The 22366-nt window shown below is 39.1% G+C and overlaps 1 protein-coding gene across 9 annotated transcripts in view; it reads left to right on the top strand.

Annotated features, from left to right (window-relative positions):
• LOC110954081 (BBX high mobility group box domain containing) overlaps positions 1-11773 on the top strand; it is a 35819-nt gene extending 24046 nt beyond the window's left edge. For 7 of the 9 annotated variants that reach the window (XM_051937434.1, XM_022198383.2, XM_022198384.2 and 4 more), the window contains 6 exons: positions 74-209; positions 1453-1604; positions 1836-1925; positions 3633-3830; positions 4286-4478; positions 7162-11773. In XM_051937434.1, coding sequence (XP_051793394.1) covers positions 74-209; positions 1453-1604; positions 1836-1925; positions 3633-3830; positions 4286-4478; positions 7162-7240 — 848 coding nt within the window. In that variant the 3' untranslated portion in view covers positions 7241-11773. The remainder of the gene's footprint in view (positions 1-73; positions 210-1452; positions 1605-1835; positions 1926-3632; positions 3831-4285; positions 4479-7161) is intronic. The other 2 variants (XM_051937435.1, XM_022198387.2) reach the window with 1 other exon arrangement.
• The last annotated feature ends 10593 nt before the right edge of the window (positions 11774-22366 follow it).

Here is a 22366-nt window from a genome sequence, read left to right as displayed (position 1 = left end):
GTCAATGTCAAATATTTGTGGCCCTGACTGTATCTTCAGTCATTTGTCTGACTTGCTGTACATGTCTCTTCAGGTAAACGAGGAGCTGTCCGTGCTTCTGATCATGATGCTAACTGGGGTGATGACAGTTGGACAGTTTCACAGATGGGACCTAATAACCCCAAGAAGCTGAAAAAGTCCAAGTCCAAAGATGATTCTTCACAACAAGGGTGAGTCATGTCTCTTCTTCTTCCTATTCTTTTTTTTTTTTTTTTTTTTTTTGCAGAGAAAGTCAAGGTGTCCGTGAGTCCAGTTGTCTTCATCATCAAAAGGCACTCGGAAACTCTGACAAGAAGAGGTCTGGAAGGCCCAAAGCCACAACAGAATCAGAAGAGAAGTTTCTGAGAGTCAACAGCTTGGTGATGGGCTTCTCACAGGACAACAGCTTCAAGAACAGAGTAATAGTGGTCGTAGTAAGGAGTCTCAGTTTCAACTGTGAAGAGAAGACTTGGAGTTGCAGGTTTGACAGGTCAAATTGCAGCACGAAAATCATTGCTAAGATGTCAGAATAAGAAAAAGAGGCTTGCCTGGGCCATGAAACACCACCATTGGACTACTGAAGACTGGAAGAAGGTATTATGGACTGATGAATCAAAATTTGAAATCTTTGGTTCATCACGCAGGATTTTTATACGCCATGGAGTAAGCAAAGGATGGTTCCTCAGTGTGTGACATCAACTGTCAAACAAGGAGGATGAAACGTGATGTTCTAGGGCTGTTTTTTGCTGGATCCAGGGTTGATGACTTGTACAGCATGAGAGGAACCCTGAACCAAAGCAGCTCCCACAGCATTCTGCAGCGCCATGCAGTACCCTCTGGTATGTTCCTAACTGATCAGGGATTCATCCTACAGCAAGATAATGACCCAAAGCATAAGTCCAAGCTATGCCAGAACTACCTTAGGAGAACAGAACAAGATGGTAAGCTTGAAAACATGGAGTGTCCAGCACAGTCTCCAGACTTACACCCCATGGAGCAGGTTTGGGATGAACTGGACAGAAGAGCTAAAGCAAAGCAACCTACAAGTGCCACACATTTATGGGAACTTCTGCAACAGAACTGGGAAGAACTTTCTGAAGAATATTTGATTTCCATTGTTGAAAGAATGCCACGAGTGTGTTCAGCTGTTATATCTGCCAAAAATGGCTGCTTTGATGACTCGAAAATCTAGAGTACATTTTGGTTTATAAACAGATTTTTTTGTTAACTTCATGTGTTTATTGTGTTTGCATTTAGTTATAATGCTCATAATGTTAACCCTGTGGGACTGGACCACGATTCCATAGCATACTTTTTCAGTGGGCACGTGAAAACCATAGTAGAGATTACTCTGACATCCAGTATGTCTTTAAGGTTAAGTTTGGCTCTTGATGATACAGTCAGTGATGTTGAACTCTGAACTTTACTTGTCAGCTTAGGGAAGCTGGAGGAGGAGTTTGAAAAGAAGTTCAACAGCCTGCCACAGTATAGCCCAATGACATTTGATAAAAAGGGGACAGCTGTGGCAAAGAAAAAGAAGACTGAGAGTTCATCTGTTCAAGAGGACGCGTCTAATGCTAGAAAAGGTAGGAATAAAATCTAACAGTGGTTTCCCCACTGTATACACGCAATGAATGTTGAATGTCCTCTCATCTTATCCATAGCCCACCCTGCTGCTGTTTGTTCACTCACGTTTCTGACACTTTGGTATTCTTGACCAGTTTTCTCTTTGTTAAAACAAAAACATTTGGACTGCATAACATAGCATTTCCATGCTCTTTTTTTCTTTGTTCTTTTTTTTTCTTTTGCTCTATCAGGGCCATCTCCATCTCAGAAAAAGACTTCATTCCACAAGATTGTTAGGAAGCACAAACACAAAAAGGAGAAAGCACGTGCAGTGGACGAAGGTGAACTAGAATGTTGATGTTTGTGCATTCTGTAGCCGGGGTGTGAACATTGTCAAAGATGTGCCAACAGACAACCATTAGCAATGCTCTCAAAATCATCAAAATGTTGCAGGGGACTTTTAATATTCCTTCAAAACTCAAGCATTCTATTAGCTTGCTGTCAACAAGTAAGCTAGCCTCCACTGAGATATACAACACTCATGTTTCAACTTGCACTATTTATACTATAAAACAGCTGTTTTAATAAGGAATATTCATGATGAATTCTGTTTTCAAGCCTATTCACTTTAGCGTTAAGTCACAATGATGCCAAATACATGACTGTAGAATTGTTGTATTTGTAACTTAACTCCTTGTAATGAAGAAGTTGTAGTTTTCCTACAGTACACCGCCACAATGGACTTAAAATGAAGCAATCAAATGTGATTGGCGTATAGACTTTCACCTTTAATTTAAATACTTCAGCAAAACTATTGCATGAACCATTTCGGACTTTAAACCATTTATTACACAGCTCCTCCATTTTCACAGGCTCAAAGTGCATTGGGCAACTGATCAATGAGCAGTGGGGCCTCTTTCCTCATCATTTAATGGCAAATTAAGGAGATCAAAGGCCTGGAGTTGATTTTAAGTATTGCATTTGCATTTAGTATCTGCAAATAGTTGTTCAAGTGAAAGTAGCCATTATGCAGAAACACCAAAAAAGAACAAGCAATAGAAATAGTAGAAACTTTAGGAGTGGCCAAAACAACAATTTGGTACATTCTTCAAAAGAAGGAATGCACGGGCTTGCTTAGCAGTACCAGAAAACCTGAAGCACCACAGAAGACGGCTCAAGTGATGACCACAGAATTCATTCTTTGATAAACAGCAACAACTTCTAGCATCTAGTCAAGTCAACAGCAGGTGAATGATGAGAAGAGTATGGAGAAAGAAAGGAAGAATTAGTGATCCAAAGCACATCATCTACAGACTGTATGGAGTCGGTGTCATGGCATGGGCATGTGTGGCTGTCGGAACTGTGTCACTGGTGCTCCTTGATGATGTGAATGCTGATATACGCAGCAGGATCAATTCTAAAAATGTACAGAGCTGTCCTCGGCTTCAGATGCATGGCTGCACGACTGATAGGATGGCGCTTCACAGTACGGATGGATAACGACCCAAAACGTATCATGACAACAACCCAAAAGCTTCTTAAGACAGAGAAATGTAATGTTTTTAAATTAAAAAGTCAGTCTCCTGACCTCAACCCAGAACAGCTTGCTTTTCACTTACTGAAGGCAAAACTGAGGGCAGAAAGACCCACTGATCAGCAACAAATAAAGGTGGCAGTAGCAAAGATCTGGCAGAGCATCTCAAAGAGAACTCAGCATCTGGTTTTGTCCAAGGGTTTCAGAATTTAGGCTGTCATTGACTGCAAAGGCAAGATTAACAGTAAGCCTTATAACTGCAATTTATTCATTTGTGCAATTACTTTTGAGCCTATGAAAATTGGACTTTGTAGAAAATAGCTGTAAATCCTACTGGTTGAATCAATAGTTTTGTAAATTGAAGCCAACAGTCTGCACTTGAATCACATATCGATTTCAAATCCATTGTCATGGTGTTCCTAGGCAGAATTACTGCATTTGTGCCATTGATTTTTCATTTCCACCTATGTATAATAGTCACTGAAGTCCATTCTGATGAATCTGTTCTCCACAGCCGTGGTAGAGAGTGATTCCACGATGCTGGATTCAGCTTCAAAAGCCAAATCATGTGCCCCTGTTGCCATAATGTGCCCTGATGTCCAGGGTATGACTAACATGGAGATGCTAGTTGGTAGCCAGAAGAGGAAGGCTAGGAAGACCAAGATCACACACTTGGTTCGCACAGCTGATGGCAGTGTTTCTCCAGCTGAAGGTGAGTGATGAATGATGGATCAGTTGATCAGTCCATCTGGAAGTAGATTGATCTTAAAATATATGATCTACTTTGAAAATGGCAGGTACTCTATTGTTTATGCTATTATTTTAATATTGTACTTTATTTTAGAATGATGTAATCAGCTGCTTGATACAGCTTCTTGATGTTTTTATCTTCTCAACCAGTTCACTTTTCCTTTATGTCATTTACACTACCAGTCAAAAGTGCTACACATCTTTTCATTCAGTGGTTTTTATTCAGTTATTTGTCTTTATCTGTCTCTTCAATTATTGAAATATCTCATCAAAAATGAAAAAATAATTTGAGTTTTTTTCTTTTTGCTACTTTTTAAAATTATTAAGGGGGTTCCATGTCATCAATCTGGCAATAAAAAAAATAAATGTTTGTGATGTTCCTGAGAAATGAACATGTTTGCTTTTTTTTTACTACAGAGGACAAAACAAGGGACCTGAACCAGGAACAGGATAAGAAGCCATTATCCCAACAGAATTTATGCAATGAAAAAGGGTGCTACAGTAATCCCAGAGCAGAGGAGGCAGAGAGGAGCACCGTACCACAAGAGCTACCTGCTTTCTTGAGCTTGGCTGCCCTTGCTGAGGTAGCAGCCATGGAAAACGTTCACAGGTAGAGACAGCCGAGCTTCTGCACAACAACATGGAGTACATTCACTTGACTTTGGCATATCTTAGCATTATTAGCATGATTACAATGCTAATAATGCTAAGATATTTTGTATCAACCACTTTAATATGCCGTGTGCTGTAAAAAAAAATTTTGCAAATTACAATTAACATTTTTAACCCCGACCCTTAGCTAATTTTGTGATTCTTTTTAGCATCATTGAGCAAAATTTCTATTGTCTCCATTGTCTGAGAGAAAACTAGAACTCTCGCTTTATTTTCAAGCTTTAGGTAACCCATGATTGAAGATTTTTAGCCAGTCATGGGGCTTTTCACAGATCAGCTGAGATACTATAAATAGCACCAAAGTCCTTGTGAGTACATGATCTGGTGGTGCAATGGGAGGATTTTACTTTAGAGACTGGGGTTCCAATCCCTGAGGAATTAAGGTTGACTTTTAGCTTGACTATCGTTGCAGTGTCTGAAGCTCGTGTAGCGGAGCAATGTTGAATAGAGAGGGGGGGAACTAGCTTTTTTGTTAGTTTTTTTGCCTTTTCCAGGTTATCGCCTGCTACAGCTGGATGTGAATGTGTTGGGTTTTTTGCTAATAGATGAGTGTTTATGTAGGGCCGCTTTGCAGCGAGAAGATCGCTGGTTCATGTCTCGACCTGAGCCTGGGATCTTTCTGCATGGAGTTTGCATGTTCTCCCAGTACATTGCGTGGGTTTTCTCCAGGTTCTCCGGCTTCCTTCCTTCACAGTCCAGAAACCTGCTGAAGTTGATTAGTAACTCTAAATTGTCCCCCTTGACCCTAAAGAGGATTAAGTGGTGTATAGATAGTGGATGGATGAGTGCTTATTTACAAAAGCTTAGTTAGATTTGAATTGTTCTACCATTTTATTCAGGACAAGTTTGACTTCTAAAATCTCTGCTAATTCAGTTTTTTTATGAAAAAAAAATGGCTCTTGCAAATATTTTAAAACTGTTTATTTTCTAAAATAGAGGCTAGCTACCTCTAAATGCTTTCATCAAACATCATCAGCTCCTTCTTTAGCATGTCATCTTGTATCTTTTAGACCTCATGCAGTAACTAGTCATGCAAACACATTTGTCCTTACTTGGCACATATGTGTGGTCTAAAAGAGCTTCTCACTTTCAGTTGTTGTCTTGCATTCGTTATTTAGAGTGAACTTCATAAGTGCCATCCTATTACTCTTATTGACTTAGAGACCCTCTCTTGTGTAAATCAAGTTTTTTTTAAACAAAAAAACTTGTTAAAATGTACACATGGTGTTTTTATAAGCAAAACAAGAAGTCAGCGTTATGGCTGAGCATTGCTATCATCAAACTGCAGTGTAGTCTTGTAAAGTACAGTGCATGTATACATAGATGCACAGATGCACACATACAATCTAAAACCGAATCAAATAACACAGTCCTTAACACAGCTCCAAAAACAGAAAAACAGATGGTACTGCTCTGAGCCCTGCACTGTGAAGCTCTCTTTATATTTTGGTGACATTATTGGGGATGAAACAACAGCAGGCATATTACCTAAAGCAAAAGTGCTATCACTGCAAAAACTCAAAATCTTACCAAGTCTATTTGTCTTATTTTTAGTCAAAATGTCTCATCCCACTCGATTTAAGATAAATTCTCTTAACAAGTGACGTTTCAGCAGATGGAGGGACTTGTTTTAAGACAATGCATCTTAAACATCTTGTGAAGTCAAACAATCTTGAAATTATCTTGTTTTGAGTTATATTTTACAAGAAAACTCAAAATAAGTTTAACCCTCGTGTCATCCTGCAGGTCAAAATTGATCCGCTTTAAAGTTTGAAAATGTGGAAAAAATATTTTCACAGTGAAACTTCTGATGTCCACATTTTCAACATTCCTGAAAATCTTTGAACATTTTTTCGGTGGAAAAAAGAAATGTTAAAAACGTTTCTTTAAGAACATCCACAATCAACCAAAATCCAGCAAAATTTGCTGGATTTTGGTTGATTTTTTTGTAAATATTCTTAAAGAAAATATTAGATGTTTTACTGATATATCTGTAATCACTTTAGATATTTTTAGGATTGTTTTTTGAAGATTTTTACTCATTTTTTGAAAATATTTACAAGAATTTTCTTGCCAAATTTGGGTGATTTTTTTTTTAATAAAACTTTTAAGGGAAACTTTTAAGGAATTATTGGAATTTTCTTCCTGAAGGTTTTGTAAATTGTGCCTATTTTTTGGATTTTTTTCAAGAGAATAACAATAAACAAACAATATTTTTTGGTGCCTGTAAATGAAGACAGCAGAAATTAGGAGGTTATATGAAAGCAAAAATCTATTTTGAGTGAAAAACTGCTATTTTTTTTTTTAGCACGTCTGGCTTATTTTAAGATACCCAAGCTTGAGAATCCTGGTAAAATAGAGCTTAAAATAAGTTTTATTAGCTAATTTTGAGATCTCAATATACTAAATATCATATCTTACTTCAAGAAATCTTACCAAGCTCTTTTTCACTTGTTCTATTGGCAGTTTTTTTCACCTTTTTCAAGGTCAAAGTTCCTTGAAATAATTTTGTTTCTTGTTTTGAGAGGGACATTTCTTTTCCAGTGTATGCTTTAATTTTAAAGACTCCTTAAAAACTGCGAACACACTCCTCTAAAGTCTTCTCTAATGGTCTGTTTCAGGGGCCAGAGGGGCTTGGCCGAGAGTCAAAAGACAGAGCTCGGCCAGACTGCAGTTCTCATCTCCTGCGCTGATCAGTGAAACTCTGCTGCTGCTGGTATTTGAAGCCACAAAACGGACATTGGCAGTGTAGCTTTACTTTCCTCAGTGGTAACCCCACGCTGAGCGAAGACTTGATCAGGAAGCTTGGGACAGACTCCACCTTCCCCCTCGTGGTGAATTTGCTTGAGCAGGGATTTATGGTGGGGAAAAGAGACCCTCTCCTCCTCGTCCCTGCTCCTTGCTCTCTCAGTGTTTTCCCCTGAAGCCTTCCTTTAGTTGAGGGTGGATGCCTTTCTTAAGTCCTCGCCCTGCTTAGATTTTCTATTAGGACCTGTGGAAGAACCAAGCTGTCTCCTAGTGCATGGCTTCCCTTATAGAGATGGTTGTCATGGGTTTATTGTGCACTGTTTTGTCAAATAGAGGCCATTTTTGAGGTCAAGTCCTGCGATTGAAAAAATGGCGTTTTAGGTAGGGAAAATACCCAACACTGCATTTGTTTTATAGGCAAACACAGCTTTCTGCCATCTTTTTACCTCACACACACCTGCTGAAGAGTTCCCTCCACCTCTGCTACAATACCTCTATATTTAAATAGCTCTTATCCCTTCCAGTCCTTCCAGCTTCAACCCAAAATTACTTTAACCAGGGTAAATTATAATGATGGATAGACCTCTATTACCAACTACTTGCATAATGTTTCTGTGTGGTGCACTAATAGTGTGCTCAAATTATGAAGAAATCATGGCTGAGTTGTTGATATGTACGCTTAGATGATGCTACTTATAAACAGTGTGTGGTAGCTCCCAATAATCATGTTAGACTGAATGTGACAAGTAGGCCTGTGCATACCCTTGCTTCTGAACCAGAGGGGACTGTAGCTGAGGGTATTTGTTCTGTTTATCTTTGAATAGTAAGTTCACAGTGTCTCAGTCAGGCTTATGAGACTGTAGGTCTGCTAATAAACTGCTTATTGTGACGGGGAGGTTGAGTGAAAGTGATTAAAATATAGCCTTAAACCTCCCACCTCCACATTCTTTGCCATGACAAAGCCCTCGACTAGCTTCTTTTTCAATGCCATCACAGTCCCACAGTTAGAGTAAACATTTTTCAGTAGTGAATTGCAGTCTTTGTCAATACTTGATCTTATTGCAGTTTGCGTAGCAGTGAGAACGGTGAAATTCTCGTGTGCAACTTATTTTCTGGATTTATTTTTTTTTGTTATTATTGTTGGTGTTTATTCCGTAAAAACTGCACTAATTCGTTGCTGAAGTTTGAGTTGCTCATGGAAGGGTAATGATAAAATGCCTCGTCTCCACCAGTCACGCTTCTTATGCCATAGCCTGTCTCAATAGTGTCTTTAATGCCCTCAGGACCTGGCTAAAGCCAGCTACAAGTTGCTACACAAAGGGTCAGGTGTTAGTCAGTCTCAAAGAATTATTTCTTTTATTAAATTGTTTTATATTCCAAGTCTCATTAAATGAGCAAGTTAGTAAAAAAAAAAAAAAAGAATAAAATAAAAACAATGCAGAATTAAATTTGCCGTTTTTGTTTTTCTGATTTTGTGCACAAACTAAATATGGATTTGATGTGTCCAAATCAGACAGCACTGTGCTCTGGTTCCTCTGGTGACGAGGCATTTATTAATTCCCCATTCGTTTCCTTTTGGCCTTTTGAGATTTTATTGCCAAGTAATGGTCTATTCAGAGGTCACATGTAATCAATGTTCTGATTGTAGAAGTATTTATATATACATGAAACTTGGTGTTCTTTATTTGGGTTTTTTTTTTATGTTTGGTCAGAATCATTACATTCCCTGCGTCTGTCTTGGCCATACTTCTGTTTAGTGTTTATCAGCTGTAAAAATGCATAAGGATGCAGTTATACTGTAGGTTTCTCGTCTTCCCAAGAGCTGGTGGAACCTGGAAGAGCTGCTGACACATGCTGATCGAGGCTAACTGAGAGCTGTGCAGGCTGCCCAGCAATACCTCTCTCCTCCTGACCCAACAGCCTTTTGTTCCTCTGTGTAGACCAGTACTACATCTATCACATTTTAGATCCAGTCACATTTATAAGTTGTGTAGCTTTTTTTGTTTTCCTATTTTACCATTCTAACTTTAAAAGTGTGTGCATTTATGATGTTCTTTTTAGTAGGTACTTGACCAACTTCATTGGTTTTTCCTGAGGTCAAGTTTACTGGACTGTTGTCAAAAAAAAAGTTCAAGCTCATAGAGAATGAAACATCTGTGCTTACATGGTAAGCAAGTAGGCATTGAAAAATTGGTGGCTTTTTCACCTGTGGAGGTATATACGAGTGTACTTCAAAAAGTTCTTGGCCTCACCCAGATGCAAGAGACAAAGCTCTCATTTTGGGGCAGAATTATATACTATAAGCCTAATATCACTTCCACAAATATTCAAATGATTGTTGTAATTTCTTTGCAAGGAGAGGACAGACTGGAGCTGGTGTGCTGGTGCTCCAGGACAACGTACCGTCCACACAGCACAGGTAGCAGTCAGCACAGGTGCACAGCATGCCACATCTAAACTTTCCTCTCCTTTTTTTCTTTGGTTATTTCAAAAAATGTGAGTTTTCCTGGACAGTGATGACAGTTTTATAGCATTCAGCTACGCTCCAAAATGGGAGTTACGTCATTTCCGGATAAGGCTGAGAAATGGTTGAAATACCCTCATATATGTCCATGACCGCTTCACAAATTCTTTGGTATGTGTTAAGAGGGCTTTTTGACACTTAATGACAAGACAGTCAAATAAGAAACATATGGGTCTTAGTGATTTGCTATGTATTAAAATAGTATGTATTTTTCCTAAATCAAGGCATTGTTACGTGGTAATGATGTTTGCTTACGTAGGCCCTTGTGTGTAAGTAGTGGTTTACATGCAACAAATCTATAGTTCCTCTATGAATTTGTGCTTGAACTCTAACAAACTTACTGCATGTTTCCAAGTTAACATTACAGGACCCACAGTATGCCAACGAGTGTGTGTGTGTATATATATATATATGTATATGTATACACTCACACACACACACAGAGATATGACAGAAAGCTATTTTAAGGATGCTATTGTTCAAGCAGTAAACTGTATAGTTCTTCCACTGGTGGCCATCAGTGTAGTTCTTTGCAAAGACAAAGAAATTGTCTTCCCCCCCAAAATAGAGATATATTTCTTTATAGCAAGTGAGTTTATTGACATTTGCCAAAGAAAGGGAAAGGTATATTCAAATGGAAATCCTGTTTTAAAAAAAAAGAGAGCTTGCATAACAGTTGCACTGAATTTTTTTAGGTGTTTTAAATATTCAGGTAACAATATTAGCACAATTCATCCTGTGTATCAAATGGGATTTCCTTGGTGTTTAAATCCAGAGTTGGAATTAAGTGCAACAAAAGGGCACATCTCAATGCCTCTTTTATTATACAGTATTTGCACCTTATGACCCAAACCAAAATTATCATGGGCTTTGAAGAAAATATATAATTTTTACCCAGTGTATGGAAATTATGCATTTTAACTATATATATATATATATATATATATATATATATATATATATATATATATATATATATATATATATATATATATATAATCCAGTCAATAACTAAATCACACATCTACAGAACAGCCATAAATTTGTCATTTCCATATCCCCTCAGTTTTTTTATCTAGAAATCTCTATAATGTTGAAATTCCTATATTAGTTACCTAAATGACTATAATACCCTTTTGTGCTAGTACTGTCTTCTTGAATGTAATCATTTTGTACTTGTATTTTTCTAATTCAGTCTTGATTGTACTGTATGTATGCTATGATGGTATACTGTTCCTTAGGTGCATAGTTTGTTACAACTAACAGTTCTTAAGACAAGATAGCTGCTGCTCTGTGAACTTGGTGGAAATGTATGGAAGATTTAAGTCCAAAGGACTTACTGTACCGTGGAAGCATCCATAAGACTGGTAACTGAGAGATTCTTGCATTTTGAGTGGTGGGACAATATCTTTCCAAGATTTGCTACTTCTTTTTCTTTTGCAGTTAAAGTGAAAGTCTGTTCAGGACAGTTTATAAAACAGCAACACTCCTGAAACAGAACATATGAATGCTTGAGTTTTGACTTATTTATTACTGTTCCTTTTCATAGGTTTAGTCAAATAAACAATGAAATATACAACTGAATATGCATCCATTGATACATGAACGAGTTAAAGCTTACCTGCCCTTTACTGGAATGTAGATCATGACTTCCTTTGGTCGTTTTGGTGATAAATGCCAATTCTCTTATGTCAGTTTCATCTGATAAGTTGTACATGTGCTTTCTCCAATTTTTGTTATCGATAATCATCGTGACAGATATGTATTTTTGATTGTTAAAGCCCAGTTGTTTCGTGCTGCCTTGCCTTACTGGAACCCCTGCTTAGTGTGGGATCCCTCAGCAACCCACCCTTCCCATTCCTATGTCATAACACTGTTTGCTGATGCAACTGTTATTCCTTTTACACTATCTGCTGACACAACTATTACTTCTTGAACACCTATTAAAATAACATCTATTACATCTGTGTGAAAAGATTTTATTGTGTAGCTATTTAACCCCATGTCCCTCACACTGGACAGTAATGCTGATTAGACTTTTAGAGATATAATATACAGAAATATTCATATATATTTATATACTGCAACAGGTTCATTTATTGTCATACAGGTAAATTTAAAGTGTAAAAAAGTTACATATATGTACTCACAACCATTCAGAAGCTTAGGGTTATTTATAAATGTCCTTATTTTTGTAAGAAAATCCGTTTTTTTTCTATTAAAATAATCAGAAATACAGTCTAGGCATTGTTCATGTGGTAAATGACTATTCTAGCTGGAAACTGCAGATTTTTAATGAACTATCTACATAGGAGTACAGAGAAAGATTTCCAGCAACCATCACTCCTGTGTCTAATAGTACATTGTGTTAGCTAATGGACTGATGATCAGAAAACCCTTGTGTAATTGTGCTAGCACATGATTAAAAGTGTGAGTTTTCATGGAAAACATGAAATTGTCTGGGTGACCCCAAACTTTTGAACGGTAGTGTATATATAATGACTTAAGCCTGAACTTTAAAGGGGAACTTCGGTTTTTTTCAACCTGGGGTCTGTTTTTATATGTCTTTTCATACATGCGAGTGATGGAGAAATGAATTTTCGACATAGCTCCAGTATTTAGCCAGGCAGGCAGCTTAGCAGCTCAGTTAGCGAAAAGTATGGGGCAACTTGCCCCCCCACGTTGAAGTCCACCCTAACGTGCTTTTTTCCCCACACTGACCGGCTCGGATAGTCTCAACGAGTGTCCCACAACATACTAGAGATGAGAAGTGAACGAAAACCTCCACATTACTTGGCGATCGCTCTTTGTTGTGGTCTGTATGAAATGTATGTGGTCTGTATGAAACTGGTGTTTTGGTGCGAGATTTCGGAACGAGATTTGCTTTCTAGCTTCCTGAGATTTAGATACAGAGCACAACAAAGAGTGATCGCCACGTAATGTGGAGGTTTTTGTTCACTTCTCATCTCTAGTATGTTGTGGGACACTCGTTGAGACTATCTGAGCTGGTCAGTGTGGGGGAAAAAAAACACATTAGGGCGGACTTTGACGCGGGGGGGGGGGCAAGTTGCCCCATACTTTTCGCTAGCTGAGCTGCTAGCTGAGCTGCTAAGCTGCCTGCCTGGCTAAATACTGGAGCTATGTCGAAAATTCATTTCTCCATCACTCACATGTATGAAATGACATATGGAAACACACCCCAGGTTGAAAAAAACCGAAGTTCCCCTTTAAAACCACCTGACTAATATTGAGTGGGTCCTCCTCGTTCTACTAAAACAGCTCTGACCCTCTGAGGCATGGACTCCACTAGTCCTCTGAAGGTGTCCTGTGGTATCAGACACCAAGAAGTTAGCAGAAGGTCCTTTAAGTCCTGGAAGTTATGAGGTGGCGCCTCCATAGAGCTGAGTTGTTTTTCCAGTACATCCCACAGATGCTCGATGGGATTGAGATCTGGGGAATTTGGAGGCCAAGTCAACACCTTAAACTCTTCATCGTGTTCCTCAAACCATTCCTGAACCGTTTTTGCAGAGTGACATGGAGCATTGTCCTGCTGAAAGATGCCACTGCCATCAGGGAATACCACTGCCATGAAAGGGTGTACATGATCAGCGACGATGCTCAGGTAGGTAGTACGTGTCAGAGTGACATCCACATGGATCCCAGGACCCAAGGTTTCCCAGCAGAACACTGCCCAAAGCATCACACTGTCTCCACCAGCTTGCCTTCTTTCCATGGTGCATCCTGCCGCCATCTCTTCTCCGGGTAAACGACGCACACACACCTGGCCATCCACATGCTGTAAAAGAAAACGTGATTCACCAGAGTAGGCCACCTTCTTCCATTGCTCTATGGTCCATTTCTGATGCTCCCGAGCCCACTGCAGGCGCTTTCTGCGGTGGACAGGCGTCAGCATGGGCACCCTGACTGGTCTGCAGCTGCGCAGTCCCATTCGCAGCAAGCTGCGATGCACCGTGTGTTCTGACACCTTTCTATCAAAGCCAGCATTAAGCTTCTCGGCTATCTGTGCCACAGTAGCCCTCCTGTGGGACTGGACCACTCGGGCCAGCCTCCGCTCCCCCCGCGCATCAATAAGCCTCGGCCGCCCATGACCCTGTCGCCGGTTGACCGGTTGTCCTTCCTTTGACCACTTTTGGTAGGTACTAACCACTGCAAACCGGGAACAGCCCACAAAACCTGCCGTCTTGGAGATGCTCTGGCCCAGCCGTCTTGCCATCACAATCTGGCCCTTCTCAAAGTCGCTCAGGTCCTTACTCTTGCCCATGGTCTCTGCTGTTTGCTGGAAAGCGGACGCCAAAGATGGCGCCGCTCACTGAATGAAAATAGTTTGAGTGGAGCTGACAGGAGCCAAGACATGTGTGAGCTCAGTGTTTTCTTCTTGTGGCTCCGCCTCCACATTCTGTCCGTTTTCAATAGTTTTTTTTAAGAAGACTATGCAGCTCTGCACACCATAGACTGTAAAGAATCACTCTTTGCAAATGTACAAAACTGCGAAGGAGAGAATACAGGAAATCTACAAGAAGTATCATCAGCTCAAGAAATGTATCCAAGCCTTAGTTGAAGTTGTTTATCCACTTTTCTTCTTTTTTATAATGAACATGTCCTCTATGCGTTGTGTAGTTTTATGCATCAATAAAATTCGTACCAAACTGCTCCTTCTTCTTATCCTTAGAAACAATAAAAACTGATATTTTTGCGTCTAAATCAATATAACACCTATTTAATTGGATGTACTCTATGCACATTTTGAAATAAAAAAGGAAGTTTAATTTTATTAATATGACAACAGCTGTTCCCAACTCGTCAGATTTTATTCTAAATGAGTTCTCCATCCGGTAATGTCTGGAAGAATCTTCCTGGGGTCAGAGTTACAGCTTACAGCACATAGCTATATACACTCCCAGTCTAAAGTTTGGGCACACCTTGTCATTCAATGTTTTTTCTTTATTTTTACTACTTTCTCCATTATAGATGCATACTGGAGACACCAAAACTATGAAACAAGATATATGAAATTACAAACAAACAATTGTGAAATAACTCTAAATATGTTATATATTTTTAGATTCGTCAAAATAGGCACCCATTGCTTTGATTACTGCTTTTCAAACCCTTGCCATTCTCTCAGTGAGCTTCATGAGGTAGTCACCTGAAATGGTTTTCACTTCACAGGTGTACCTTTTCAAGCTTTATTTGTGGAATTTCTTGCCTTCTTAAAATGGGGTTGTGTTGTCTTGTCAGAAGTCAGATTGGTACACAGTTGACATCCCTATTTGACAACTGTTAGAATTCATATTATGGTAAGAACCAATCAGCTAAGTAAAGAGAAATGACAGCCCACCATCACTTTAATATTGAAGGTCAGTTGGTCTGGAAAATTGCACAAACTTTGAACGCATTCCCAAGTGCAGTCACAAGCAATACGACAAAAGTGGCTCACATGAGGACCACCCCAGGAAAGGAAGGCCAAGAGTCACCTTTGCTGCTGAGGATAAGTTCATGTGAGTCACCAGTCTCAGAAGTGGCAAGTTAACAGCACCTCATATTAGAGCCCAGATAAATGCCACACAGAGTTCTAGTAGCAGACACATCTCTACATCAACTGTTCAGAGGAGACTGACCAATCAGGCCTTTATGGTCAAATACAATGCCTTGTGAAAGTATTCGGCCCCCTTGAACTTTTCAACCTTTCGCCACATTTCAGGCTTCAAACATAAAGATATAAAATTTTAATTTTTTGTCAAGAATCAACAACAATTGGGACACAATCGTGAAGTGGAACGAAATTTATTGGATATTTTAAAATTTTTTAACAAAAACCTGAAAAGTGGGGCGTGCAATATTATTCGGCTCCCTTGCATTGATACTTTGTAGCGCCACCTTTTGCTGCAATTACAGCTGCAAGTCACTTGGGGTATGTCTCTATCAGTTTTGCACATCGAGAGACTGAAATTCTTGCCCATTCTTCCTTGCAAAACAGCTCGAGCTCAGTGAGGTTGGATGGAGAGCGTTTGTGAACAGCAGTCTTCAGCTCTGCCCACAGATTCTCAATTGGATTCAGGTCTGGACTTTGACTTGGCCATTCTAACACCTGAATACATTTATTTGTGACCATTCCATTGTAGATTTGGCTTTATGTTTTGGATCATTGTCCTGTTGGAAGATAAATCTCCGTCCCAGTCTCAGGTCTTTCGCAGACTCCAACAGGTTTTCTTCCAGAATGGTCCTGTATTTGGCTCCATTCATCTTCCCATCAATTTGAACCATCTTCCCTGTCCCTGCTGAAGAAAAGCAGGCCCAAACCATGAGGCTGCCACCACCATGTTTGACAGTGGGGATGGTGTGTTCAGGGTGATGAGCTGTGTTGCTTTTACGCCAAACACATTGTGGCCAAAAAGTTCCATTTTGGTTTCATCTGACCAGAGCACCTTCTTCCACATGTTTGGTGTGTCTCCCAGGTGGCTTGTGGCAAACTTCAAACGAGACTTTTTATGGATATCTTTGAGAAATGGCTTTCTTCTTGCCACTCTTCCATAAAGGCCAGATTTGTGCAGTGTACGACTGATTGTTGTCCTATGGACAGACTCTCCCACCTCAGCTGTAGATCTCTGCAGTTCATCCAGAGTGATCATGGGCCTCTTGGCTGCATCTCTGATCAGTCTTCTCCTTGTTGGAGGTGAAAGTTTAGAGGGACGGACGGGTCTTGGTAGATTTGCAGTGGTCTGATACTCCTTCCATTTCAATATGATTGCTTGCACAGTGCTCCTTGAGATGTTTAAAGCTTGGGAAATCTTTTTGTATCCAAATCCGGCTTTAAACTTCTCCACAACAGTATCTGGGACCTGCCTGGTGTGTTCCTTGGTCTTCATGATGCTCTCTGCACTTTAAACAGAACCCTGAGACTATCACAGAGCAGGTGCATTTATACGGAGACTTGATTACACACAGGTGGATTCTATTTATCATCATCAGTCATTTAGGACAACACTGGATCATTCAGAGATCCTCACTGAACTTCTGAAGTGAGTTTGCTGCACTGAAAGTAAAGGGGCCGAATAATATTGCACACCCCACTTTTCATTTTTTTATTTGTTAAAAAGTATAAAATATCCAATAAATTTCATTCCACTTCACGATTGTGTCCCAATTGTTGTTGATTCTTGACTAAAAATTAAAATTTTATATCTTTATGTTTGAAGCCTGAAATGTGGCGAAAGGTTGAAAAATTCAAGGGGGCCGAATACTTTCGCAAGGCACTGTATCTGCTAAGAAACCACAAGGAATGGACTTTAGACCAGTAGAAATCTGTGCTTTGGTCTGATGAGTCCAAATTTGAGCTCTTTGTTTCACCCACCATGTCTTTGTATACAGTTTATGGGTGTAACTAACTGAATTTAGAAATAAATTCATATACATTACAGAAATGAGAACAGTATCTGCAATATCACTTTCAATGTCAAATAATTCAAAATTGTGTCACTTTACAATAGTTACATCAATACCAAGTTGACAAGTAAAGTATTACCTCTTATGAACAATGAAAAAAAATGCTTTAGAAAGACTGTAATAAAATACAAAATATAAATGCATTCACCAAAAGATAGCGCACCTATGATCACTGAGACACACAAATCACACAATGAGCCATAGTAGTACTAATCACTAAAACAATAATACCACAGACAGTGCTCTACTTGCACAATGTAGCTCTGAAAAACAAACTGGTCGGTGCTTCAGACTTGTCGGATGCATTTTAAATGAAAATCAGAGTTTTTATGACAGGTCAGACAATATGAAGCACATTTCATTACATCAACCAAGACAAAAACCCTGATTGCTCTTCAGCACAAAACTTCAAGATTAAAGTTTCCTAAAGAACATGATAAGTCTGGTGACTTTTGGGAGCATATTCTCTGTTCAGACGCAGCTCAAATGGTGTCCACCAAAACTATTTCTCCAACCCAAATTTGGTCCATACTGCCACCTACTGTACTGGAGGATGTAATATCAGGAAACAATTATATCAGGAAATAATATTCTGAATACTAAACTTTTTTTGTCAAATATTTCAGTAAAGCTATTTTAAGCTGCAATTGCTTGTACCATATCCCTGATGGACTTTGATATTTGATTCTCATCTATTATTTACCACCAGTGTGAGAAAGGTACAAGATAGTTTTGAATGGGTTGACAAACCAAAAGAAAGTTAATTAAATCAAATTTATTCCAACAGTGTTGATGTTGCAAAATGCTTGTGCCTACATGGAATTACTAAACATTAACTGAGCTAATACAACAAAAGCAAATCTAGTAAAAGAATGTTACATAACAGGGACAGGGATTACAGTGACTGTATACTGCTGCTTACAGACAGGACTCTGCAACATAAATAGGACATTTACGCTTCAGAAGTTTGGGGTCACTTAGAAATGTCCTTATTTTAGAAAGAAATGCATTTTTTTGAATGAAGATGACATTAAATGAATCAGAAATACAGTCTAGACATTGCTAATGTGGTAAATGACTATTCTAGTTGGAAACAGCTGATTTTTAATGGAATATCTACATAGGGGTACAGAGGAACATTTCTATCAACCATCACTCCTGTGTTCTAATGCTACGTTGTGTTAACTAGTGGTTTTGAAAGGCTAATTGATGATCAGAAAATCCTTGGAAAACATGAAATTGTCTGTGTGACCCCAAACTTTAGAATGGTCGTGTACATGAAATAAACATAAAGTACAAGTAGTAAGAAATAATGAAACCAGCAACAAAAAGCAAATAAATTTAAGTACATTTGTCATTGGCCTTGATACTTTTTATCATACGGAACAAACAAAAGGCAAATCAGTGAAGCAGGATGTTTTTTTAAATTGCTCCAGATCTCACTTTTTAAATAAATAAAAGTAATAATTTAAAAAATTGCCTCATATTGATTCATCTGCCTCAACGTCCCAAATTTCTGAAGAAGGTTAGATATGGTAAACAGACGTTTATCTGTACACACAACAAAATCTGGCTATCTGGATTTTTCTTTATTCAACACACAGTCAAGTTGAATCTTCCCCAGAGATATCTTGTTTGTCTGTTGTCAAAATAGCAGACATTTGCCAACAGCTCTCCATCATCACCAGGGAGTTTACTGTGATTTCATGTGTATCTTTAACATTAACCCGCTTCGATATGATCTCTCTGTCAACCCTGGAACACACTGGTGTCCATTCAAAACAATCCACCTGGCTTTTAGATTTAGATTGCATTCCTCTTAGTTTTAAAAGCTATTCAGACTGTTGGTCCAGATATTTTTGCTACTATTAGCTCTTCTCTGTGCTGAGATTTCCCTTCTTTTGTTAAACATGACACTCTTTACCACTCTTTAAAACAAGCTGTCTCTAAAGTGCTCTGATTTAAGTTTAGACCCATCTCCTAGCTGCTAATTTTATCTAAGATTTTAGAAAGAAAATCATGTCAACTCAGGTAGTTTCTTTGATTAACAAGAATAGGATTTTTGAAAAAAATTCAATCTGCCTTTAACTCCCTACATACTAAGGAGACTGCTCTGGTAAAGGTCTCAATCTGGTTTGTAATCTATTTTAACTCTCCTTAACTTTAGTTCAGCCTTTCAAACTATGGACGGCAATGTCTTAGTCTTCTGAAAAGCAGCATAGCCATCAATGATGTGGGCCTGCATTGATTTATCTCATATCTGTCAAACTGGTCCTTCACTGTCGGGCTTTGAGATGCATCCTCTTGTGTTTGTTTCCAATGTGGGGTCATCCAGGGATCTATTCTGGGTCCCCTCTTATTCTCTGCTACTTCTGGAGGAAATCCTTTGTGAACATGGCATTAATTTCCATTATTCTGTGGACAACACCCAACAGTCTGTCCAGTTAAGACAAAGTATATGAAACTGACATTTCACATATAATGTCCTGTCCAAGACGACAACAGAAATTTATAATTGGATGGCAAAAAATGTTCTACAGGTGAATGACTTCAAATCAAGTCATCATAGTTTTACAGGTTATATACACTAACCAACTAATTAAAATTAGGTCTTGGTTAGGATAAAGACATACAGACTCACAAAGACTGCAGTCGGTTCACAAAGTTGGCAGCAACATTGTGAACCACCTGTACTGAGAGAAGCAACCCCTTTGCACCAATACTTCCTACCTTTCACTGTTTACCTCTGAATTTTAGAAGAGACTTGAAGGTTTTACTGCTTGTTTTTCAAGCCGTAAATTATCGGGTTCCTGTTTTGTCCTCTACAAACACTGAGGGCCTGAGCTGGTTCTACTTCCTCAGGAGGCTCAGGTCCTTCAATATATGCAACTGCATGCTCCTGATGTTTTATCAATCTGTGCTAGCAAGTTTCATTTTTTTGCTGTGGTGTGCTGGGGTGCAGGCATCAAGGCGAAGGATGCCAACAGACTGAATAAACTGATCAGGAAAGCTCAGTCTGTTGTTTGGCTCTCAGTTGGCCACCCTGGAGGAGGTGGTAGAGTAGAGGATGCTGAACAAGCTGCTGACTATCATAGACATCACCTCCCAACTCTTCCATAAAACTGTGACCAATCTGAGGAGCAGCTTCAGCAACAGACCGATACAACCCTGCTGCTCTTAGGAACGGTACAGGAGGTCATTCCTCCCCACTGCAATAAGACTTATCTGCGTCTGGCAGATTGCAAAAGGACTTTATCTCTTTACCTGCTGATGAAACCACTTTACATCCTGGACACTTTACATCCTAAATGTCATTCATTATATCTGTAAACTCATTTACATATACTCATGTCATTTGCACATCGAAGCACATTCTCATTTGCACATTTCTGTATCACTTTGTATATTCTGTTGATTTTTTTCTATGTTATATTACATGTATTCTGTGTTAGTCTTGTCGTTCACCCCTTTATTGAATATCCATGCTGGTGTAGCAACTTAATTTCCCTCTGCGTATTGATAAAGTCAGTCTAAGTCTAAATAAGCTGAAAGTAGATGTGACAAAGGTCAAGCAAAGGGCGTACAATGCCTTGTATGCTAGGTTGGACAATCAGGAGGGAGAGACTGATTTATACAGGTTGGCAAGGCAAAGAGATAGAGATGGGAGTAAAGATATATATGGAATTGTATTGACAGGTGCCAGAAATGTGATAGGAAGATAGAGTACTTTGAAGAGTTGATGAATGAGGAAAATGAGAGAGAATGAAGAGCAGAAGAGATGACCGTTGTGGACAGGAAGTAGCAAAGATTAGTAAGGTTGAAGTGAGGAGGGCATTGAAGAGGATGAAGAGTGGAAAGGCAGTTGGTCCTGATTGAGGTATGGAAGTGTCTAGGAGAGATGGCAGTAAAGTTTCTGACTAGGTTGTTTAACAAGATCTTAGAGAGTGAAAAGATGCCCGAAGAATGGAGGAGAAGTGTGCTGATGCTGATTTTTGAAAACAAGGGAGATGTGGAGAGTTGTGGCAACTACACAGGAGTAAAGTTGATTAACCATACAATGAAGATATGGGAAAGAGTAGAGGAAGCTTGACTGAGGACAGAAATGAGCATTTTATGCCAAGATAGATGCTGTATTTGCTTTGAGGATGCTGCTAGAGAAGTACAGAGAAGATCAGAAGGAACTGCATTGTGTCTTTGTAGATTTAGAGAAAGCTGAAGACAGAGTGCCAGGAGAGGAACTGTGGTGTTGCATGAGGAAGTCTGAAGTGGCAGAGAAGTATGTTAGAGTGGTGCAGGGCATGTATGAGGACTGTAAGATGGTGGTGAGGTGTGCTGTACGTGTGACAGAGGAGTTCAAGGTGGAGGTGGAACTGCATCAAGGTTCACCTCTGAGTCTCCACTTGTTTGCTGTGGTGATGGACAGGCTGATAGATGAGGTTAGACAGGAACCTCTATGGACTAGCATGTTTGCAGATGGCATTGTGATCTGTAGTGAGAGTAGAGACCAAGTGGAGGAAAATCTAGAGAGGTGGAGGTATACCCTGGAAAGGAGAGGAATGAATGTTAACTGCAAGACAGAATTCATGTGTGTGAATGAGAGTGACCCAAGTGGAAGGATGAAGTTGCAGGAACCTGAGATAAAGATGGTGAAGGATTTATTAGTCAGCAAGGCAGACTACCAATTTGGTCTAACAATAATTATTTATTTGGGGAAAGAACATTATTATTTTAAAAATTAGTGTAATGATATACCAATCTTTCAGGTGGTAGCTAAAACTGACAAGTATCAAAGCACACCATACGATTATATTTGTACATCATCACAAATGATGAAAGACTAATTCCAAAGCTTTGAAACAAATGTGAAAATTGTGCAGTTATGTGCTTAAAAGATTGATGGTCTGAGTGTGACGACTTGAAAACTGATATTTAAGTTTTATGAAAACCCCTTCACTGATCGCAAGACTGTCATGAAACGAACGGTTAACTATCCACGCCAGAAGGAGGCAGTAGTGCAACTTAAATGATACCAACTGCTATGAAACACCAAAGAAGAAGAATTAGACTTTTTTTTTTTTTTTTTTTTTTTT

The sequence above is a fragment of the Acanthochromis polyacanthus genome, chromosome 17 (genome assembly GCF_021347895.1).
Source record: "Acanthochromis polyacanthus isolate Apoly-LR-REF ecotype Palm Island chromosome 17, KAUST_Apoly_ChrSc, whole genome shotgun sequence".
Classification (NCBI taxonomy): Eukaryota; Metazoa; Chordata; class Actinopteri; family Pomacentridae; genus Acanthochromis; species Acanthochromis polyacanthus.
The sequence above is the reverse complement of the archived record's forward strand: the minus strand, read 5'-3'. Positions and strand labels throughout refer to the sequence as shown.